The sequence below is a fragment of the Typha latifolia genome, chromosome 3 (genome assembly GCF_019914945.1).
Source record: "Typha latifolia isolate L0001 chromosome 3, TyphaL0001v2, whole genome shotgun sequence".
NCBI lineage: Eukaryota > Viridiplantae > Streptophyta > Magnoliopsida > Poales > Typhaceae > Typha > Typha latifolia.
In genome coordinates, this window is record NC_133088.1 from 456,941 (window position 1) to 476,778 (window position 19,838).

Genomic DNA, 19,838 nt, shown 5'->3' on the forward strand with positions numbered 1-19,838 from the left:
TCTAGAGAACTACCACGGATGGATTTGTGATAGGATAGTCATGGTGTAACTTATCAAGAGTGATGATGGAGATTGGCTCTTAACCATCACCCACGTACAAGTGCTCTTGGTGGAAGAAGTAAAAGAGAGCTTCATCTTTAGATAAGCTCATTCTTATTTACTGTTGGTTCTTGATAACTAGATCCACCTTTAACATGAAGAAGAAGAGAAGAAGAGAAGAAAAGAAGTCTTCATTAGCACGAAGAATAAAATTTTTGATGATATATTGAAATTATCCGAAGGCACTCAGTCATAGACCTCATAATTTGCATCTGCCATTTAGGTCTACAGAGCTACTTCAATCACTGCGTCAAAAGAACAAACTGAGACCATAGAAAGTGGCCTCAATGGTTACATCACTTAGTCACAATCCTGAAATGCAATAGATGAAGGCATTGCAATCTTTTTGTCTCTCTTTTTCTTTTTTCTCTCCGTGATTAATTAAGATTGTACTGAGTCAGTATTAGAGGGGTCCATTGTCATTTTCTTTTGGTGGTTTTCTTCCACAACTTTGATTGCTTACTACTTGCCAGACTTACATAGCCAAACGACCATGAAGTAAAGTGGGGGAGCACCAGAAGTGCACTTATGAGCTTGCAGATCTCTGGAATCAAGATCCATCATTCAATGTCCACAATTATTTCCATCTAGGCCCTCTTCCTTCACTGTTTGTAGTTGATATGATCTGTGGACATCACTTGCTCAGAGTAAGATGATAATTGGCACTCCTACCTTTTTTTTTGGCTAACTTCTAAGTAAGAGAAAAGGGGTAATTGGCTAGCTCAAACAGCAGATACAACTGCATTTGGTGAACATCCATTGACTTGTTCCCATGTCATACTATAAGAAAACATGTGATACGAAAGGACAATACCATGTTTATTATTAGAGAATGCAGCAATTAATATAAAAACATACAATGTATAAAGAGGTAGCATCAGCAATAGAAAGAGATGAAGTAATTATCTATATCTATATATATATATATATATATATATAATTTCATCCTTAGATTTGGTGGGTTAATATCACTATCCAGTATCTAGTATCTTGTACGAAATCTTCTTATTTTCTTGACTCATCTGCACCGTCTACCCGTCATTCATGTCATTAAATTGTCTTAGTTTAGTACAGCAAATACTGGAGATGTGTAATAAAATAAGTTTGTGACCTAAAGACTTGGAAAAAGAAAATTCTAAATAATGTTAACATTTGTCTTCAAGACTTGGATCAATGTGATGGAGGATAATTGTACCAAAGACTAATACACCTCTTCGTGCATATAAATACTGCCAATGGGCTGGCAACTCTTGGCCTCATTCTATTTGGAAAAGAGATGCATTAATTTGAAATTAATATTTTTCTCCTCCCATTGACTTTTAAACTGCTATAAAGTTCATGTGAGGAGATAAAAGTCATAGCGTTGAACTTTTAACGAGATATTTTTATTTTTCAGATCTATGACAAGCATCTATCTCCCAGTAAAGCGTAGATATCTACATAAAGATCATCACAGGTATCAGACTGCAACTGTTTTGTCCTCTTCTTTTTGCCATCAAGTTGACACGTAGGAAATTGGCCGGCCCATTGGAATGTATTTCTTCGTCCGAACCAGATAAAATCAAATCAAAACCACTCTTCCGACCAACCCGCTGTAAACCCAAACGTACAGAAGAAGTTGCCCACCCAACTACGCGAATGGTCAAAAACTCATCCTTTGTCCTTATCCAACTCGTGCCACGTACTATGTATTGTGTACTACAGCAGAATCTACAAGTCATATACCGTTCAATCGTGATCCAACGGTGATGCATCAGATTCTGGAATCTGTATTCAAATCATTGATGCCATAATTTATTTACGCAAATCTCCCCGGGTGATCTACGATGAGAACGTGGGCGTTTTGGTCATTTAATTGCCAACGAGGATATTTTGGGCGATAAATGGCGAGAGAGGGAGAGAAGAAGAAGAAGAAGAATAGGTAATTTAGTTTGTCTTCTGCTCGGCGAGCAAAGAGAGAGATTTCTCTTATTCCCTTCGTAAATATGTGCTAGTCTCCTATATCTGAGAGGAATTCTAAAGAGACAGAGAGATGAGGTTTTTTGAGTTCGTACCTTGCGGATGGAGATCCGCCCGACCGAAGGCGGCGCCGGCGCCGGCGCCGGAAACGGCGAGGGTGATGGAGGAGGCGGAGTTGGTATCGTCAGTGGAAGGTGAATCGCCGGAGAAGAGGCGGAGGAGGTCGTCGCACTCGGTCGAGAAGCCGTGGAAGCCGTCTCTAGTTGCGATCTCCGAGGCCGATGCCTTAGTGGTGACGGCAAAGGCGAAGGCGAAGGCAGCGGCGGGGAACGGAAGAGGAAGCCGCGGGGGCGGATCGGGGAAGGATAAGGTTAGGGTTATTCCTCGGAGGGATCGCGAGGATTTCCGGTAATTTCTCTCTCCCTCTCTCTCATGCTGTGCAGTTGAAACGTACTAGGATTCCGTCGGATAGGATGAGTTTGATACGACTGCAACTAAGATGGAGACACGTAGTACATTTTACTGGTTTGGAATTGCGGTTTATGTGCATCTCGTTATATAAAGTCAGTTAAACGGTGGTAATTTTTGTTAATATTGTTTATTCTCATAATAAACCAAGAGTTGAATTTATAAACAATAAAGAAGTGTAATTGAATTCTATGCTTATATCATGGTTGCGGTCCACTACGTGGATATAACTGTAGATTGTAGCAAAATGGAAGTAATCTAAAAGAACCCATCATCTCTGAATACATGTAGAATTGAGGGTAAGATTTCAAGTTTGTATTAATGTGATAGCTTGCCAGATTGGTTTCTTTAATCATCACCTTGTTAGCTATTATATCAGCTATCCAGCTATAGTTAATCTTTTGTTTAAAAAGAATAGTATTGGCATTATCTAGATTATTGTCCTAATAAATAATTTTGTTTTCAGGCACTTCGGAGTCCCCACAATGATTCCAGCATTTGCTCCCACTCCGTTCTTGTTCTAAAGATTCGTGTGAGGCATTCAGAGCACTGTGCTATGACAATGCAACTTAGCGCTCCTCTCCTTTAGCGGCAGATTTCCAATCTTCTGTATATGCTTGCAGATGTATATTTATTATCGATTGTGGTTTGATTGTGCAGTAATTGGTTTGTGATTACATATCATCTTATCTAACTTCCCTAACAGTCCATGAGGCATTTCTGATCGTGCTAAACAAGATTTTTTTTTGATTGTATCGTGTTAAACAAGATAAAGTAATACTTACTACATAAGCTTCGATAAAATAAAATAAGAATCTGGCAGAGAACAAGAGCATCCACAGAACATATGGAAACAGCTCGAACATAAGGTCCCAGATGTGACACGAATACACATCCAGGAAAGCATGCAGCCGAAAGATAGACGGCATAAGAATTTAGCGATATTAAAATATTCGCATAGAAGTAAAACGACAGCCACCTTTGTATCAAGCATGTTCCAGTGAAGACCAGTTTTGACGTGGGCACACTTTCGCCCAATCGACTGAGTTTATCAGCACAGTGTGTGGTGTAAGATTATATCTGATTTGTAGTTTACCTGACTAACAACATCAATGCCATTGAATGAATCTTAAAGTGATACAACTGCTGTTATTAGAATGTCATATATCCATGATACAGATGGAAAGATCTAATCTTCAGGAATCACTTTCATGAAAATGAAAGAACTTTACTCCCGCATTTAGGCCATGGAAATGAACAGCAGAATGAATCCTGCCTTTCAAATGCAACCCGCTAGATCTCCCTTTTGCACAAAATAAGTAACCAAGAATGCCAGCTGCAATGTTATTCTCGAGCAAGGATATCCAGTTGCCGGCCTGTTCTCTTCTCTCTGACTCATCAATAACCATTAATTTGTCTCTGGGCAGTGCCTGAGTAGAATTCCCTATTGTCTGTCAGCCGAGAAAATGGAACCTGGTTCCTGCCTGGTAGGCTTCTCTGATTAGTGAAGCGGTTCTGGGACTTGTTATCCGATACTGACTTAGAGAATGCTTGGGCAAGCTCCAAAGCAGAGGCTGCTTTACCAAAGCGAGGAGCAGACACATCAGGCTTGGGTTGCTCTGCAGGCTTACGCCAGGTCTCAGGTTCTGGACGTGGTTGCTCAAGTGGCTTCTCAGTATCCTTAGGGATCCTCCGATTGTCACTCCTCCATGATGACCTCATGTTATCCGCATTATCAAGATCAGGGAGATAATCTTTTCTCTGGAGGTCCCTACCACCCCTTTGACCATGTGGGAAACTATCAGTTCTTTCACCAGAACGATTAGTTGGAGCAGGCTCCAGCTTTGGGTCAGTCTTTGGAAGATCGCTTCTAGCCCTTACACATCCAAGTAGACAATATCAGTTGAATGATATATGCTAGCCAGAATGACACTGAATAAACAATACACAGAACACAAACTTTCCCAAATCAGCTAATTTTCTGAACCCAACTGTAAGCAAAGAATGTTCAGTTTCAGGCCACAAAACTGAACATGGGTGAAAGATACGAACAACAGGGAAAAGCCTTTTAAGGATCCCTGGCATCAACATACTTGAAAACCATTATCCAGGATAGATAATAACTGTAAAATTCTATAAAAACCATGGCTTTCCAAGGAAATCCAAGAAAATATAGGCAGAGATTAGACTATAAAAAACATCAGAAGTCACCCGATAAACTTGAGACATAATTCAACAGCCCGTAAGGAGCCACCATGAATGAACAGTATATAAGTACACAGATAAATACATTGGAACCACTTGGGTTTCAATACAGCTTATGTATGAATACCAATGGGACATATACCAGAAAATATGGTGCTAGGGAAGTCGATTGTCAAAAGAACTTGGAATGTGGGATCCTATACAAGAGGGCAAATGTCACCAAACCCATCAAAGAAGCATGTTTGTAAGATAACAAGATCTGTCTTATCTATTCTTTGGCTGTAAGAGATTACTTCTCTAGTCATCTTTCTGAGGTATTAGATTTTATTGATTCATGTAAAATTAATTTTAATTGTTTGATGCAAATCAACATAGTGGCCTTTTCAAAACCCTTGCTGCTATAGTTTCTTTTTTATAATGACAAACAAAGTGGAGCATCAAGACAAGAAGGCCTTATGTTTACTTTCTGTGAGGTCAAGCTGCATATGAAGCCTTCTGGTACTTGACTCCTAAATCATCATTTTTTTCCTATTATCACGTCTTTCTATCAGAATCTCACATTACGCAGTCTACTGCAGAATTACTTATCTATTATACTTTTGTTCCAAAAGTTTCCTTTTTATTATAGTCCAAAACCTTTCCTAACTATTACATGCTTTCACCAGTAGTAACCTCTTAATTCCACATGCAGAGCATCCTAGAAATAACGATTTCTTCATAAATTTCCGAAGGCCTTGTTTGCTTTTACTTTAAGGACCTTCTATGAACTAGTTCAGAGATTCATAAACTGATTTAGTAACTAAACATCTTTTTATTTTTTCATACTTAAACAAATTTACTCTTAAAAAAAATCCGTACTAACTAACTAATTGAATTCGGAGCTTAGTCTCAACTCAAACAAGGCCCAAGTGTCTAGTTAGACTAGATATACACTGTACTTGTGTAATCGATTATTAGGTGTGGAAGGAGTCCTTGCTTTCCTTTTTGGTTCGTAAATCTCTCATCTAACTTACTTCCTTCAAAAGTTCTCATGGCCATATGGCATTGATAACCCTTATAACCTATATTGTCCTCCTACGATATGCAACTTGCTATTCAATCTATGGCAAAATTCGGTCTGATATTTTACTCCAACAAAAAGATTCCATTTTTTTCTACCTACTCACAAAGCCTTTCTTCTAGAATATTGTTGGCAGGCAGAGGGAGTTTGAATCTGAATCACTTTATCTTGTCCTACATCACTAACTTGTACATTAAGGAGTAAAGACATATAGTTTAATGAGAGATGTACACAGCAGGAAGCTTGCTTAATCAGATATGGAACTAACAGTATGAATGGCATTGGTTCAATAAATAATGTGCCCAACTTTAGTAAGCAGATGAGAGCCATCCGGTGAAACTAATACCTGTTAGATGGTAAGGCCTTATCAAGATCAGAAGCAGCAACAACATCTACCCCACGTTCCTTTAAAACCTGCAAAAAAACTTTATCAGCTTTTTGACTTTAAAAGCTTCTATGAAAGCTCAAGCAGGCAGGGGCATATGTGATGCTTTCTTCACATTCCAAAAATTCTAATCTGGAAGAGAGAAGAGAAGATTACAAGTTCCCGTGGTCGGGCACCTCCAAACACTGTTTGCCTGCACCAAAGAATTAGATTTAAATAAGCAAGTAAACAATCAACAACCATGTGCGCTTTACAGATGAACTCGTGAACTATTACTGTGGTATATGTTACATGGACATTATAGTTTTTGCAATTTTTTTGATGCCGACAAAAACAAACACCTAGAAACAACATAATACAACACAATGTTCCTCAATAGACACAAAATCTCCCTAGTCAAACTAATTAGAAGTGCTGATAGTTCCTTACAAAGTTCAAATTTTCTTAAGAGTTTGTTTTGATGATAAAAAAATAGAGGGAAGAAGATCATCAAAGTTTTTAGTAAAACTAATTATAGTAATTAATCATGACTTATTAGTATTTATTAGTTAATTAAAAAAGAGAAGCAATTGGTAAAAGTGGATAATTATGATAATTAGTAATGTCATACAATATATAAAAAGCTGAAAAATGTCACTCTTTCCTTTTGGAAGATAAAGTGGAATGAGCTAAAATTGAAAAAGTTAGGTGATTTAAGGGAAGTGAAGAAACTCATTTCTCACTCAACTTTTTTTTATCCAAATAACATAAAATAATAAACTTCTAGAAAATTATCATTTTCTTTTCCTACTTTTCATCACCGGAACACATCCCAAATTTTATGGAAAACAAAAATGATGTTCTATAAAACTGACTCGTCAACAAGAAATTTTCTATGACTAGTACAAAATCAATATGATATCATGCTTCAACTGTAGGACATTTGCCGTGCCTGTGTTCTGGCTAGCATGAAACGAACTAAAAAAATGAGTCCTTGTCAGCCTTCATTAACATTTGTGCCATCGAGATAATAAATCTTCTACTTTGGGAAATATACTGATGAGGCCTATTCTTTAGTATCGCATGATGGTTTTAGCATCTTTTATCTTTTCATTACTTATTTTAGTGACTCCATTATTTTATGGACTAACCATATAGGGCTACAATGAGAGGCCAGATATGTTACAAGAGACACCAACCTATGCCTAATATCACGACAGTAATGAGTAGAAGACTACTGCAAATAATTTATTCAACAAAGAGATCACATCAAGAGGGCACCAAACAGTAGAAGAATTGGAGGAAAAGAACCATAGGTATCTTGACGAAGACTGCTGCAAATAGACGAGAATTACCAAACTAAGATACCACATAATCAACAACTTTACAAGCCTGAAGGCATAATAACTTAGTAACAGGACAACAGAAGTACATAATAGGAAAGATGTCAAACCTCTCCCTTTCAGCGATTTCAGCAGACTTCTCAACAGGCAGGGAGCGAGGTTTCAGATTCAATCGTGGACGCTCAGCTGCTGGGTTACCAGAGTCAAACCCAGAGGAACCTGGTTTAGGTGCAGTCAGATACTCATGCATATCGTATACATTTTCAACTGGTACGACGTTTTCCAGCTGCTGATAACTCTGCATCATCGACCATCAGCAGGTACCAATTACAACCATACAAAAATAATGAAATAAATACAATTGCTCATCTGCTATGACCACATTCAAATTGAACAAGAAAGACCATCAATTGAACTATTTATGCAATTGGGTCACGGCACTTTTAATCAGTTCTAGCGATTGGAACAACAGAAAACCTGATTGTCCTCAGATATGAGGGTCTCTGTTGGATCCAGTGGCTTCGACCTCGGGAGAAGCTTCAGCTTTGGGCGCTCTGACACTTCCACTGCTGTTCCCGGCCCGCTGAATCTCCCCTCATGGGACTTTGGCCGAGCACCTTCATACCAACCCGCGGCACTCTTCTCCTTCACCTCCGGTACGTACACTGGAGATCTCACCCTCTCCGCGCTCTGATGCCCATCAGAATAGTTAACACCTGGCAAAACCCTATCCTTTTCCCTTTCAGAAACCCGAAAGCTCTCTCCAAATCTTGCATCCAAAGATTCCACCTCATGCAATCTGATCACCTCCACGTCAGCTGGCTTCGACTGCCACCGCCCAGAGGTGACTTTCTCAACCGCGCTGGCCTGAGCAAGCCGTGAAGCCGACCATGCCGTTGGCGGGTGGCCCGCTACTACCGGCTCCGCTCCAGCCTCCTTCCTCACAGCCCACGCGTTCGCAACGGGACCCCCGCTGCCCACCGGCGCATGGAAACTTGATCCTTGGGATTGGTGTGTCACCACCGGGCTCGAGATCGGGCGCTTGGGCTCGGATCTGGCATCGAAAACGGCCGCAACCGGCGGAGGAGGTGCGGCAACGCGGCGTGGAGCAGAGGATGCATCGAAGGGCTTACGCTCGTCCTCGTCGAAGTGGCGGCCGATGGCTGCAGGTTGCGAGAGGAAGGCGGGAGGCCGCTCGTCTAACGCTCGGCCGACGCCGGCGCCGGCGGATCCGGGACGGGGGCGGTGGTGATCAGGCCTCCCGGCGGCCGGTCCCCACGCGGCGGCACGATCAGGCGGTCGTACGGAGCTGCAAGGAGGAAGAAGCAGATCGAGATTAGGGTTAGGGTTAGAGTTCGGGAGTTGGAAGACTATTATAGGAAGAAGAAGGAGGAGGAAGATACACGCCGGGAGCGGAGGGGAGAGGGAGGTCGGACGGAATTGATCCGCCGTGGAAGTCCTTGAGCGTCATCGTCGTGGATCCGCTGAGAGATTTCTTCTTCGACATCTTGTTTCCTTTTCCTCTCCTCTTCTTGCTTTTCTTCTTTCTTTCTCCTTGTGTACAATTTGATTTCTCTCTCCACCTTCTTTCTCTCCTTTGCAAGAGAGAGAGAGAGAGAGAGAGAGAGAGAGAGAGAGAGGAGGAGAAGGAGGAGGAGGAGGAGATGGCACTGGGATGATGGGAGAAGAAGGTAAAAGGAAAAGGCTTTTTCTCTCTCTCTCTCTTCTGGAGCTTTCTGTCGTTATTAATGGGCTAGTGGGCCTTCGGATGAATGGGTTGGGCTTTTACTGTTACGCCGCCTAAGATTTAATTGTGGAGTTGGTGTCTTAGGTGTTAGATTTATACTAAATGATGTGGTCCGCCACTCTACAACCACCAATCGTAGCTTTCTTTTCTCATGGGAATCTTTAATATAAAAAGGAAATTCTTTTGGAAGGCAGCTTCCTCTCTCAGAAGAAGCATTCAAATTGTGTCATAAGAGATATCAAAAAAGAAACAAGTGAAGAGAAACCTTCACACCGCTGTGAATTTAAGCCAACTTACTACTGCCATCGTTCTGAAAGAGGAAAGGAAATCAAGCTGCGAAAATGATTATTTTGTGGTCGAACACAGAAAAACCTTATCAACAGCAAAAATAATTTACTCTACATTCGTTCAACTTCTCGTAGATTACAACAAAGGATGCAGCATTCGAAGATACACTCTTGAAGGGTTGAACTCTGCATCAGACAAGAACACTAACTAGATCTATTAACATGTATAGTGGCATTTACTAATTTCTAACCTTTGTTTCAGAAAGGCTCTCTATATTTGCTATCAGTGCCATGCAGAGGCTGAGATCAGGTCCCTGTTCTTCCAACCCAGCAACAAAGCTCCATTTTTCTCGACCAATCTATAGTTATCAGAATAATATCCCAGCAGAGTCTTTATCACAGAGTTCACATAAGAGCTGAGTGGGTAAGGCTTGAAACCTGCCATGCTCAGTCTTGATCTCCACTTCCCCAGGAGCTCATGCCTCTCGACCCGTTCATTACCCTCGCAAGCAATTATGTTCACTATGTCCTTTGCCAGGCAATGCTGCTCGACACTTATCCTCTCCTTGTTATCTCTCGGCATGGTTACATCAATTGACTCAAACATTGCGGAGTAGTAATCAAATGTCTCTGAGAATCTTGTCAAGAATGGGGTTGTGTTGGTGTTGGACTCCTGCTCTACCAACGTAGTCACTTTTGGAGACAGCCCTTTCACCATCCTCAGCAAACCATCACGTGGGTTGTTCACGTCAACGCTCTCATCCGGCGTGTGATGCAGATGAAGGGTGAAGTTAACTGCGAGTGCTTCTCCAGGCCTTATGTTCAGCATTTCTCTTGTTACCTGAGGCCCATAGACGGGCAGAGGATGGAACTCAAGAGGAATGTTGAATTTCCTTGACATATCTGATAACATATCCCCCACAAGTTGCAGGCCTTCTCCTCGAACATACTCCGACACTGGATCATCAATTCCAGTGATCCGAACATGTGGTGGCCCCCCAGGCCTTGCAGCTAATGCTTGTATCAGTGTGACCCACTGGGTCCCTTGAGCAATCTGAAAGTCTATGATGTGGATTTTGTCCTCATTTCTCAGAGCATCAGCAATAGCACCATTGGCTGCCATATAACTGAACTTAAAGTAGGGGCAAATGTCATATAAGATTCTCATGTATGAGAGAAGCTCCTTGCTCTGTGGCTCTCGGCACCTAAGGGCACGATAGATATTGGTACCAGAGGATCTACGCCTCGCCACCAAGCCTTCTAGCATGTAAGCACCAAGACGCTGGATGGGCTCTCCACTGATGGAAATGACATCACGGGCTTCCTGCTCAAGCATATCAAATTGATCTATCTTGTCCTCTGATAAAGCTTCTGCACACCTAATCAGAAGATTTTTCACACTAGTCTGAGGGTCTTCCTTCATCTCCCTTTGTCGTTTCTCTGGATGAATTCCATAGCTTGCTTGAGGATAGTGTGTCTGGATAACAGCAGGAGACTCCAGGCGAGATTTTTGACTCCAAGTCCTTGAGCGCTGCTTTGTAAGCTTAGCTTCTTTGGCTTCGTCTAATTCAGGACTAGTGCTGGTTGTTGGTTCACTAGTGTCAGGGGCCATCAGAACAGTCTCGATTTCTTGCAAAGCATGCCTCATGCTCCGACTGGAAATGGCATATGATGAGTCGGACTGCACTTGGATAAGATCTGGAATATGGATCTGGGTTTCCCTGAATGAGCTGTTGATTTCAAGTGGGGAATACTGGGAAAGACCAACCCCTGCGAAGTTCTCTGTGGAGCTCAGCTGTCCCTGACTATTGCATGGGATGGATGAAGTATCGCAATCCAACTGACTAGAAAGTGGAGAATTAGGTGAGTTGCCTACACCAAACTTGATTGAAATCTCAGCTTGTTCAGAGACTCTTGAAGAAGGAAATTTGAAGGCCTCGTCTACAGCAGTCACACCACACTTCACGAACTGGTGCAAGTCCATAGTAAATAAATGAGCATCAGTTATTCATGAGCTTCCTGTACACTTGTCAAATAATAACATATATCACATCAGCTAATCAACAATAGAAGTGCATCAAAAAGAATGTACATTTTTTCCAAAATCCAAGTGTGCCACTTCCTAGAAAAGAAAATTACACTGCAAAAACACCAAATATGTTAAAAGCAAGTTTCTTACGCATGATTACAATTCAGTAGTTTAAAACATAAAAGACGAATCTGTGCTTATGATGAATGATTAATTCAATTCTCATGATTAATAGCCATAGTATGTGATGTCCGACAAGCACTTGTTATGCAATGAGAAGATGTGTAGCCTGTACTGATAGTATTCCATTATAACAGAGTCCTAAGTGATAACTTCAATAACATCAACATATAAATAAAATAGGGAACAGCAAGATCTCATGTGATTTAAAACGAGTCTACACATACTGCTCTCTTAATATGAATTAATAGCTGTGCATGCGGTCTTATGGTTGACCAATAGACAAAATAAAGAACTCCCGTCTTTCTTTCACCTTAAAACATGTGGCAAACAATCATCTACATCCTATTCTATCTTACTTAGCTGAATATCAGCTATCTCTGGGAATACAAAAAAAAAACCCCATTATTTTGACAGGGCAGAACTTGCCACCCATGAATGAAAAACATAATAAGGCACCTTCCTAATACCAGCTATTCAAGATTCTTATATGTGAAATCATAACAGCATTTTGAGCATAGAGGAGAAGACTAGAGCTTACCAAAAAGATAGACGTCTCAAAAGCAATATGATAACCTAAATGTGCAATCATGTAAAACCTAGTTATTTACTTAAAGCACAATGACATCTATACTGTTGATGGCTTTCCAGTTGTAAAATAAATGAACTTACTGAATGATTTGAGTTGCACCAAATTTATATAGGAGTATCACATGGACTTTGTAGAAAACAATGGAAGTTGAGCCATTAAATCAAATCCAAAAGAATTTATATTTAGCATGCATCATACAATTTACCACGACACCCAGGCAATTTCAGAAAAGTAATCTCTCTTCAGAATTCCAAGAAATCTTATGAAAATCTGAGTTTGACATAGACAGAATGTTTTGTGATACTGAACGAGACCAATATAGTTGCCAAGATAATGGTTTTTATTTTAACTTTGTTATTTTGCCCTCCAAATGAATTTTGGTTGTATGCTCCTCAGTGGTTCAGTGAAGGGAAGAGCATCACTATTTCATCTTAGAACTATCTTTACAAGAGAAAACTTTGGTAGCATGCATTTTCAGCAAAGATTGCAAAACAGATTCAAGATATTAAATGTATTCCTGACGTACTATATCATTGTCACGAGGAGCATCTGGGGAATCTGATCCTATTGAAAGGACAGTCCCCTGCAAAATTAAAATCATTAGTAGCTATTATGATTTCAAGCGTATTAGTAAATACATGATACCCACTCTAGATCATCAACAACCAGATATCAGCCTTATAAATCACCAGATATTCTCCCCACTTTTCCCTCCTCCAAAAAAACAAAAGTACTTAATTGCCTCAGTATCAACTAAACTAGGGCATCGACCTACTTTCGATTGGCTCAATCCCGTTTGCTCCAAAACCATTTCAACACTATGTAGAAGTAATATCAGTGAAATCTGTGAGTCATCAAACCCAATAGCAGGTTTTAAATTTGATGTTTCAAATTTCAATTCCTTGGGCAAACAGGATTCCAGATAGACTCCCAAATATATCTCAGATCGAACCAAGATAGGAAAGAAGAGAAACTCGCAACCAATCGAAATCACCTAATTTTCGCCAGATTAGCCAAATCCCAACCAAAAGCGATGAAAGCAGAAGGAACAGTAGTCCAAGAAGCAAAGGACTTAAAATTAAGAAGAAAAATTATCCTGTACCTGCAAAGTCTCCAGAATCAATTTTTACTCTCCGCTTCTCTAATTTTGAGGCTCCGAATACTAAAAGCGATAGCTTTGACACCGGGGGGCTTTATAAGGGCAATCGTCAGTCACGTGCGGCCCACGGTCTTCGTTCCCGCGTTGTTGACGGTTCAACGCCGATTTTAAGGGCCTTCCGCCGACCACCTCAGTGGCAATCATCAGCCGTCCGATGGAGATTGTACGGCTTCAATTCAGCAAATTTCCACGTAGACAACCCTACATTGCGCGGTTGTCCGACACGTGGCCTGCACACGACGCGCAAGACGGTGCCTTGGAGTCCACGTTTGAGCTGACGTGGCAGCTCGTTGGCGCATATTTATCCGTCCGTTTAAGATCCAACGGATCAGATCTGGGGGGCTTATAGCTGCTTACTTTGACCGAAATGACCCACTATGAACCGTCCGACCAAAGTGGACCCGATGGATAAGTGGCTTACGTGTAACGTGTGTGTTTTTGGGTCCCAGTGAGGAAAACGACAAAATAAGGAAGAATATAGGAACACAAGGTTATCTAGTAAACTTCTAGAAGCACGTTTCTCTTTACTTTCTATCTAGTGGCTTCCAATGACATCCATTATGACGTCAAGCACTAACTAAAAAGCTGCTCCAAAAACCTTAGTGGTATCTTACTCACTAAAATCTTGTATAATGTATTTACCCACATACATACATACATACGTAGTTGGTTCTAGACAGTAACAATTAAAAAAAACACACACACACACACACAAAGATTAGCTAAGCTTATTTTAAATACTTAAGTTTGGGTACCAATCACTGTCCACTTAGTATGGAAGATGGAAGATGGAAGACGACTCCTGCACCACCAATTTACCATGATAAGGATGATCGTTTGCCAGGTGAATTTCCAATAGAATACGTTGTGGTGAAGCTCGGATGTAACATCTTATAATATTTAAGAGATTGCAGAATAATAGTCAACAAAGTTAAGTGATCATATAGCCGGTTAAAGTTTATTTACAGTCGTCACTGCTGGCTCATTAACATGTCAGGAGAAAACTCAACCTTGGTAAGTAAAAGTTTTATCCCATGTCGTTGGAATCAACTCGGATTAATTGCTTAGTGAATTAGGAAGGTCAATAATTTCATGGACTCATTCATTCAACTCTCTCTGTCTCTCTCTCTCTCTCTTTCATGAACAGCATTTTGTCTTTCAAGTCAAATTATATGAATCCTTTCTGATCAATTAAGCTCCTACTCTTTTTCGCTTTGACTTCAAGCAGTTGGGAACCAGAGGACAAGATAGAACAGACCACAAATGTGAAAGAGACTGATATTTGTCTACTATTTTCCATCCACGATGATTTCGGTTTTAAAGAGAAGGCATGTAATGAAATATTGTAGAACATTGTTTTTGGTCAATTTCGTCAAGCTCACGCTTCCTTCTCATACTAGAAAAGCATCAGTTGCATTGTTAGATGTGCAAGTGATCAGTGATCAGAATAGGACCTAATTTATAAAGAATGCAGTATTCTTCATATTCTTCCAAATTTTACTTGGTCGTCAGATTGTCGCTTTTGCCTAATTTTCTCTGTTAGTTTTTATTTCTAAAAACTTGAACATAAAATATTTATTCACATAATAAATTTAGTTTTATATGTTAAAAAAAATAAAAATAAATATTATTTAATATAAATAATAATAATAAAAAGTTAAGAAACTCGGCCTACGAGGCACACCGAAGCGTAATTACTCTAAAAAAAAATGATGCCCTCTATGTAGAGTTACCAACTTCTCTTTCCTCCAAGGTACAACCAAGAACCTTGTTTCTGCTTCATCGAATAACACAATCTTTCGACACGTCTCTGTGATAACCGCACTCCTCCAATTTAAATAAAATAATATATAAGAGAAAATTAAAAGATAAAAATAGTCAAAACTTTATATTTGACTTTGAATTTTATGTTGTTGTTGTTGTTTTTTTTTTCTCATGAATAAATGTGATATTTATAGGTATTTGAGGTATTTTGAATTTCTTCAAAAGATCCTCAAATAAATTCAGCCCATTAATTATTTTAAAATGACAGGTATGATCGTTACAAAACTTTTAGAATTCTTATAATGCTTAGGTTTTAAATTCCTTTAATTACTAATTTTAAATTTAATTAAAATTTAAAATTAACAACATCTTCACTCAAGCACAGGACCACGAAGCTCCTCACCACATATACAACAACCGGTAGTTAGAGAGTACTAATGAAGAAATCACATATAGGTCAATTTTCAGCTGCAATGCAGCTGAAGGCCCAGTATTCTCTAGAAAAGCGAGGGTCTAGTCTCACTTATATTTGACTACAAGGTAATAGAAACAAATAACACATTTGTCTGTTTATGATGAAGTTGACCTTTGTATCAAGAAGCCAAGATCTTGAACCTCATGATTAGCGCACAATCCGGAGACTAGTGTGCAGCATCAAACAACTTCTTACTAAAAATAATAGGCATATTATTCAGATTTTATAGTCAGTGCACATGAACATGGTTACTGGTCAATGCCTTATGCCTACTTAGATATCAAATTAGAAGGAAACTAAATTTCTTGTGTACTTTCACCGCAATAACCTTTCTTCTTCAGTGAATATCATAAAGGTGCAAGATACAAATATATGTGTTCCTTATCTTCTCTTTAAAACTTCTGACAAAGAGCCACAAGGCATTTAATGTGGATGTAGATGGTATGGAGAGCAGCTATTTGATCAGGAGCAGTTGGTTGTTGTTCCTAAAAGTGTAGGTTGATATGAAGATTGACGAGCTCATCAATAGCATTTTGTGACAAAGATGAAATTATATATTCAAGATCGACATAATAAAGATAAAAGATTAAGAGAAAGGATGACTTGTGTCAGTGCTTACATATTACAACAAAGCATGGTAGTAGAGCTCTTGGATTGAGCAAGTAGAGCTCTTCAATGTTTGCATAGAGACCAACTTTCCCTGCCAATGAATCAAAGCCAGATTGCCCTTCGAACTCTTGGAAGTTATCCAGTGGTTTGTGAACCCTCCCTGCAATCACTCTGCAGACCAACAATGCCTTCTTTATCGAAGTATCGTCATCGTAGATTTCAATAGACTCAAATGCTCTCCCACTAGTGGAAGTTGTGAAGACACCTATTCCTCCCTTCAGTTCCTTCTTTGCACAAAAGCCATATCGGATGATCCGGCACACGCTGCATTTCTCCAATCTGCATAGGCTTGAGGAGCCATTCATGCCAAGTGAGCAGGCAATTGTGGTGCCATAGAACCTTAAGAGCTCATTGCCATCGGCAAGGCAGCGGGGGTGCTTCTTTGGAAGTTTACTAGCTTTTAACTTCACCATTTCTCTGTACTCTTCGAACCGAGCCAGCGTCTTCTGCATATTATGGACCTTTAGGACCCTCTCTATCCGACCACAGTTGCTTTCAGACTTTAGCCAACTCGTTCTGCATATGATTTCAACTATCTTTCTCGAGGAGTCTCCTTCCACAAGCTCAGTAACTGCAGAAATAACAGTGGTAACATTGTAGATCAAACTCCAATTTGAGTAGAGTTGGCATAATATTGCATACTAAGAGATGATTGAATCAGATATGCTAGTAAGGGCGTAACTAAAATTAAAATGGGAATGGAGTAAAACTAATCTTGGTTGCTATTTCTTTCAAGCTGAAGTTTTGTAAAAGAAGTTTGTTTCTGTTTCAGAAGGATATCTTTATCTTATTTAGTTCGCTACTTTTAGACCGTTTCCAGATAGAAGATTGTAAAAGCAATTTACTACGAAAAGACATTGAATGCAGTATTTCTTGCAGGCATATGAAATCCCCTGGTTAATCCTTCGAGATATAAATGCAAAAGGATGATTGCATTTGAGGCAAGGATCTGAAAGTCCAGATACTAGTGCTTGCCAACTCAATTAGTGTTTGCAGAGGGTCAAACAGTATCAGAAAGCCTGAGAAATTGAAGTATCAAATGACCTACAAATAAATTCTGTAAACCATAACTCAAGAAAAAGAGCGACATTTGAAACGGGATTGATCAACAATGTATAAGCTCTAAATATTTTACCTAATTAATTTTACAAAGATTAGTATTGACTCAAAATGGATTTTGTAGGAAAGCATTAACCACGAGATAGTCAACAATGACAATTATGCCTCCTTAAGAAAGGAAATCATCATAGCCATTCAAATCAACTTTCTGATGGAGGAAATAAGATAACAGAAAAGATGAAATAGAGACAAACCAAAACAAGGTCAGCATAAAAGATTCAGGATGGTTAACATACCTGCATGCTTGGAGAGATGGTGCTCTTCCAATGCCTCCCTTTTACCAAACAGCTCACCACACTTGTGGCAGCTCACAGTAGGAGAGGAGGACCGATGTAGGCTTGCATCATAAGAGGCCCTATGTGATGAAGAAAAATGATGTGCTCCATCACCACCTCCACCATTACCAAACACAGCATTAGAGAGAGGAGATCCCCCTGGCCCTCCTAATGCATAGTTAGGAGATCTCCTTGGAGGTGTAGTAGTAACTCCCATGGAGGAAGAGTTGCTATTACAGTGCAAGCCATGGTGCCATCCTGGGCCAGGGGTCCCAGGCCTAAGTGTACCAACATAGGTAGAACCCCCTCCAGCCTCACCCTCATGACTACCTCCATACCCAGTAATTTTGAGCTCGCACTTGGAATTACTACGAATCACCTCATGGGTTATTGGGTTGAGGAACTCACTGCTCCCTATGGACCTCGGGCTGCAACTTGGTGGCCCCTCGAGGTGCCTCTTGCTCCCATGGATCACATCTTTGAGGTTGGCTATGGATCTGGAACAACCTGATCTCCCTGTTCTCTTTGTCAAGATGGTAGTGAGCTGTCCCCTGGCCTTTGGGGCATGCACTTCTGATGGCTCAGATTTGCAGTGGAGAGATTTCTTCAGAGAAAACCACACTGTGGGCACCTTCTCTTCCTTCTCTAGCTTCTTCCCTTCTTCTGGCTTCCTCGCTCTTCTCTGCTTCATTGCTCCATGACTTCTCTCACCCATCTTTCTTCAATTCTGGCAAGCTATGTATTCAAAGAGCATGTTATCGTCCAGTGCTCATTTCTTTTATCCTTTCTCAGTGGTCACCTCGCATCATTAAAGCCAGAGTTATGATGATCTTCTATTTTAAGAAGAGATATAACAAAGGTCTAGTCTCCTCAGTACATATGACCAGGAAATTTCAAAACCCTGCAACTTTAATAACAACTGAGCTCACAGAAGAGCTGCAGAAGAGACCCAAGAGAGGCCAAAAGACAAGCAAACCTTGTAGTTTTCAGCTTAGGAGAAGAACCCAAAAGCAAAATGCAACTCCGAGGCTTCCTGAACTGGACTCTATGGTGCAGAAGAGACAAGGAATGGCTCTAAAGAGAAGACAAAGGAGAACCAGAAGAATAAGTACAGTTTATTCATGAGGAAAGGAGATAGCAAGTTGCTGTTTAAGACAAGTAATCTTTGGCTGGAGTCAATAAGGCACTAACTTAGAAAGATCTGGGGTCATTAGTACAGTGTGAATTCACATTAAGCACTCCAGATAAACAGCCTTTAGATTAAGCATGAAGAAGAGAAAATAAATGAGACTCATGTGTCAATTTTAAGATATTTGGTTGGACAAATCTAAATAATATCTCAACTTGTGATAACTTTTAGTGACCATTAAGCTGCGGGTTGAAAAACACCCGAGATTGAGATAAAATAAGAATATATTTTAGTATTAAAAAAATTATCTTAATTTTTTGTTAGGTATTTGAATAAAAATATGAAATAAGATAATGTTTCTTTGGAATAAAAGTAAATATGATCAAATTGGATTTTTTAGTCTTTCCTAGTTTAATGTAAACAAATATTTAATTAAAATATTTTCATTACAAATATATTCTAATATTCTATATTATAGTCACGTTATAATTTAATAATTTGATAATTATATTATAGTCACATTACAGGTAATATATTCTAAAATGTTATTAGAGAGGGCAACTTAGTTATTTATATTTTAAAATAAATTAGTATGATATTCTAAAATTTTATCCTAACTAAAAGTTAAGATAAAGATATCACAGGATTGCTTATTTCCTTTGCTTATTGGGCATTTGACATAATTTTTTAAAAAAATACACCAGAGTTTGTTCTTTTAGATAACGATCCTTATTTCACTCTTCCAAACAAACCTATAGTATTTCCTCTACCAACCATAAGACGTGACCTTAATAACATTGTTTGACATAAACAAACGACAAATAATATCAGATCAATTAAATAACATTAAATGCTAAGTTGGTGCTTGGTAGGTCTCTGTTCTTTCCCTCGTATGAGCCCCTACATGGGAAGAAG

The 19,838-nt window shown here is 39.6% G+C and overlaps 4 protein-coding genes across 6 annotated transcripts; 1 reads left to right on the forward strand and 3 right to left on the reverse strand.

Annotated features, from left to right (window-relative positions):
• The first annotated feature begins 1,851 nt into the window (after positions 1-1,851).
• LOC140784312 (uncharacterized) lies at positions 1,852-3,203 on the forward strand. Its single transcript, XM_073131633.1, has 2 exons — positions 1,852-2,466; positions 2,993-3,203. The coding sequence occupies exons 1-2, from the start codon at positions 2,132-2,134 to the stop codon at positions 3,048-3,050; spliced, it is 393 nt and encodes a 130-aa protein (XP_072987734.1). The 5' UTR covers positions 1,852-2,131; the 3' UTR covers positions 3,051-3,203.
• Positions 3,204-3,649: 446 nt separating this feature from the next.
• LOC140784310 (uncharacterized) lies at positions 3,650-9,212 on the reverse strand. The gene is made up of 6 exons (XM_073131628.1): positions 8,902-9,212; positions 7,976-8,807; positions 7,609-7,796; positions 6,333-6,369; positions 6,138-6,205; positions 3,650-4,402 (listed from the first exon to the last, which is right to left on the reverse strand). Exons 1-6 carry the CDS (start codon positions 9,003-9,005, stop codon positions 3,925-3,927), a joined length of 1,707 nt encoding a protein of 568 aa, XP_072987729.1. The 5' UTR covers positions 9,006-9,212; the 3' UTR covers positions 3,650-3,924.
• Positions 9,213-9,618: 406 nt separating this feature from the next.
• On the reverse strand, positions 9,619-13,564 carry LOC140784311 (chitin-inducible gibberellin-responsive protein 1-like). Of its 3 annotated transcripts, none has more exons than XM_073131631.1 (2): positions 13,436-13,564; positions 9,619-11,551 (listed from the first exon to the last, which is right to left on the reverse strand). In XM_073131631.1, exon 2 carries the CDS (start codon positions 11,514-11,516, stop codon positions 9,816-9,818), a length of 1,701 nt encoding a protein of 566 aa, XP_072987732.1. In that variant the 5' UTR covers positions 11,517-11,551; positions 13,436-13,564; the 3' UTR covers positions 9,619-9,815. The 3 variants fall into 3 exon arrangements, with proteins under 3 accessions (XP_072987732.1, XP_072987730.1, XP_072987733.1); XM_073131629.1 differs by having other exon boundaries at positions 9,619-11,558; XM_073131632.1 differs by having other exon boundaries at positions 9,619-11,501; positions 13,436-13,503.
• Positions 13,565-16,262: 2,698 nt separating this feature from the next.
• On the reverse strand, positions 16,263-18,906 carry LOC140785226 (uncharacterized). The gene is made up of 3 exons (XM_073133006.1): positions 18,771-18,906; positions 17,756-18,695; positions 16,263-16,971 (listed from the first exon to the last, which is right to left on the reverse strand). The coding sequence occupies exons 2-3, from the start codon at positions 18,507-18,509 to the stop codon at positions 16,340-16,342; spliced, it is 1,386 nt and encodes a 461-aa protein (XP_072989107.1). The 5' UTR covers positions 18,510-18,695; positions 18,771-18,906; the 3' UTR covers positions 16,263-16,339.
• Positions 18,907-19,838: the final 932 nt, after the last annotated feature.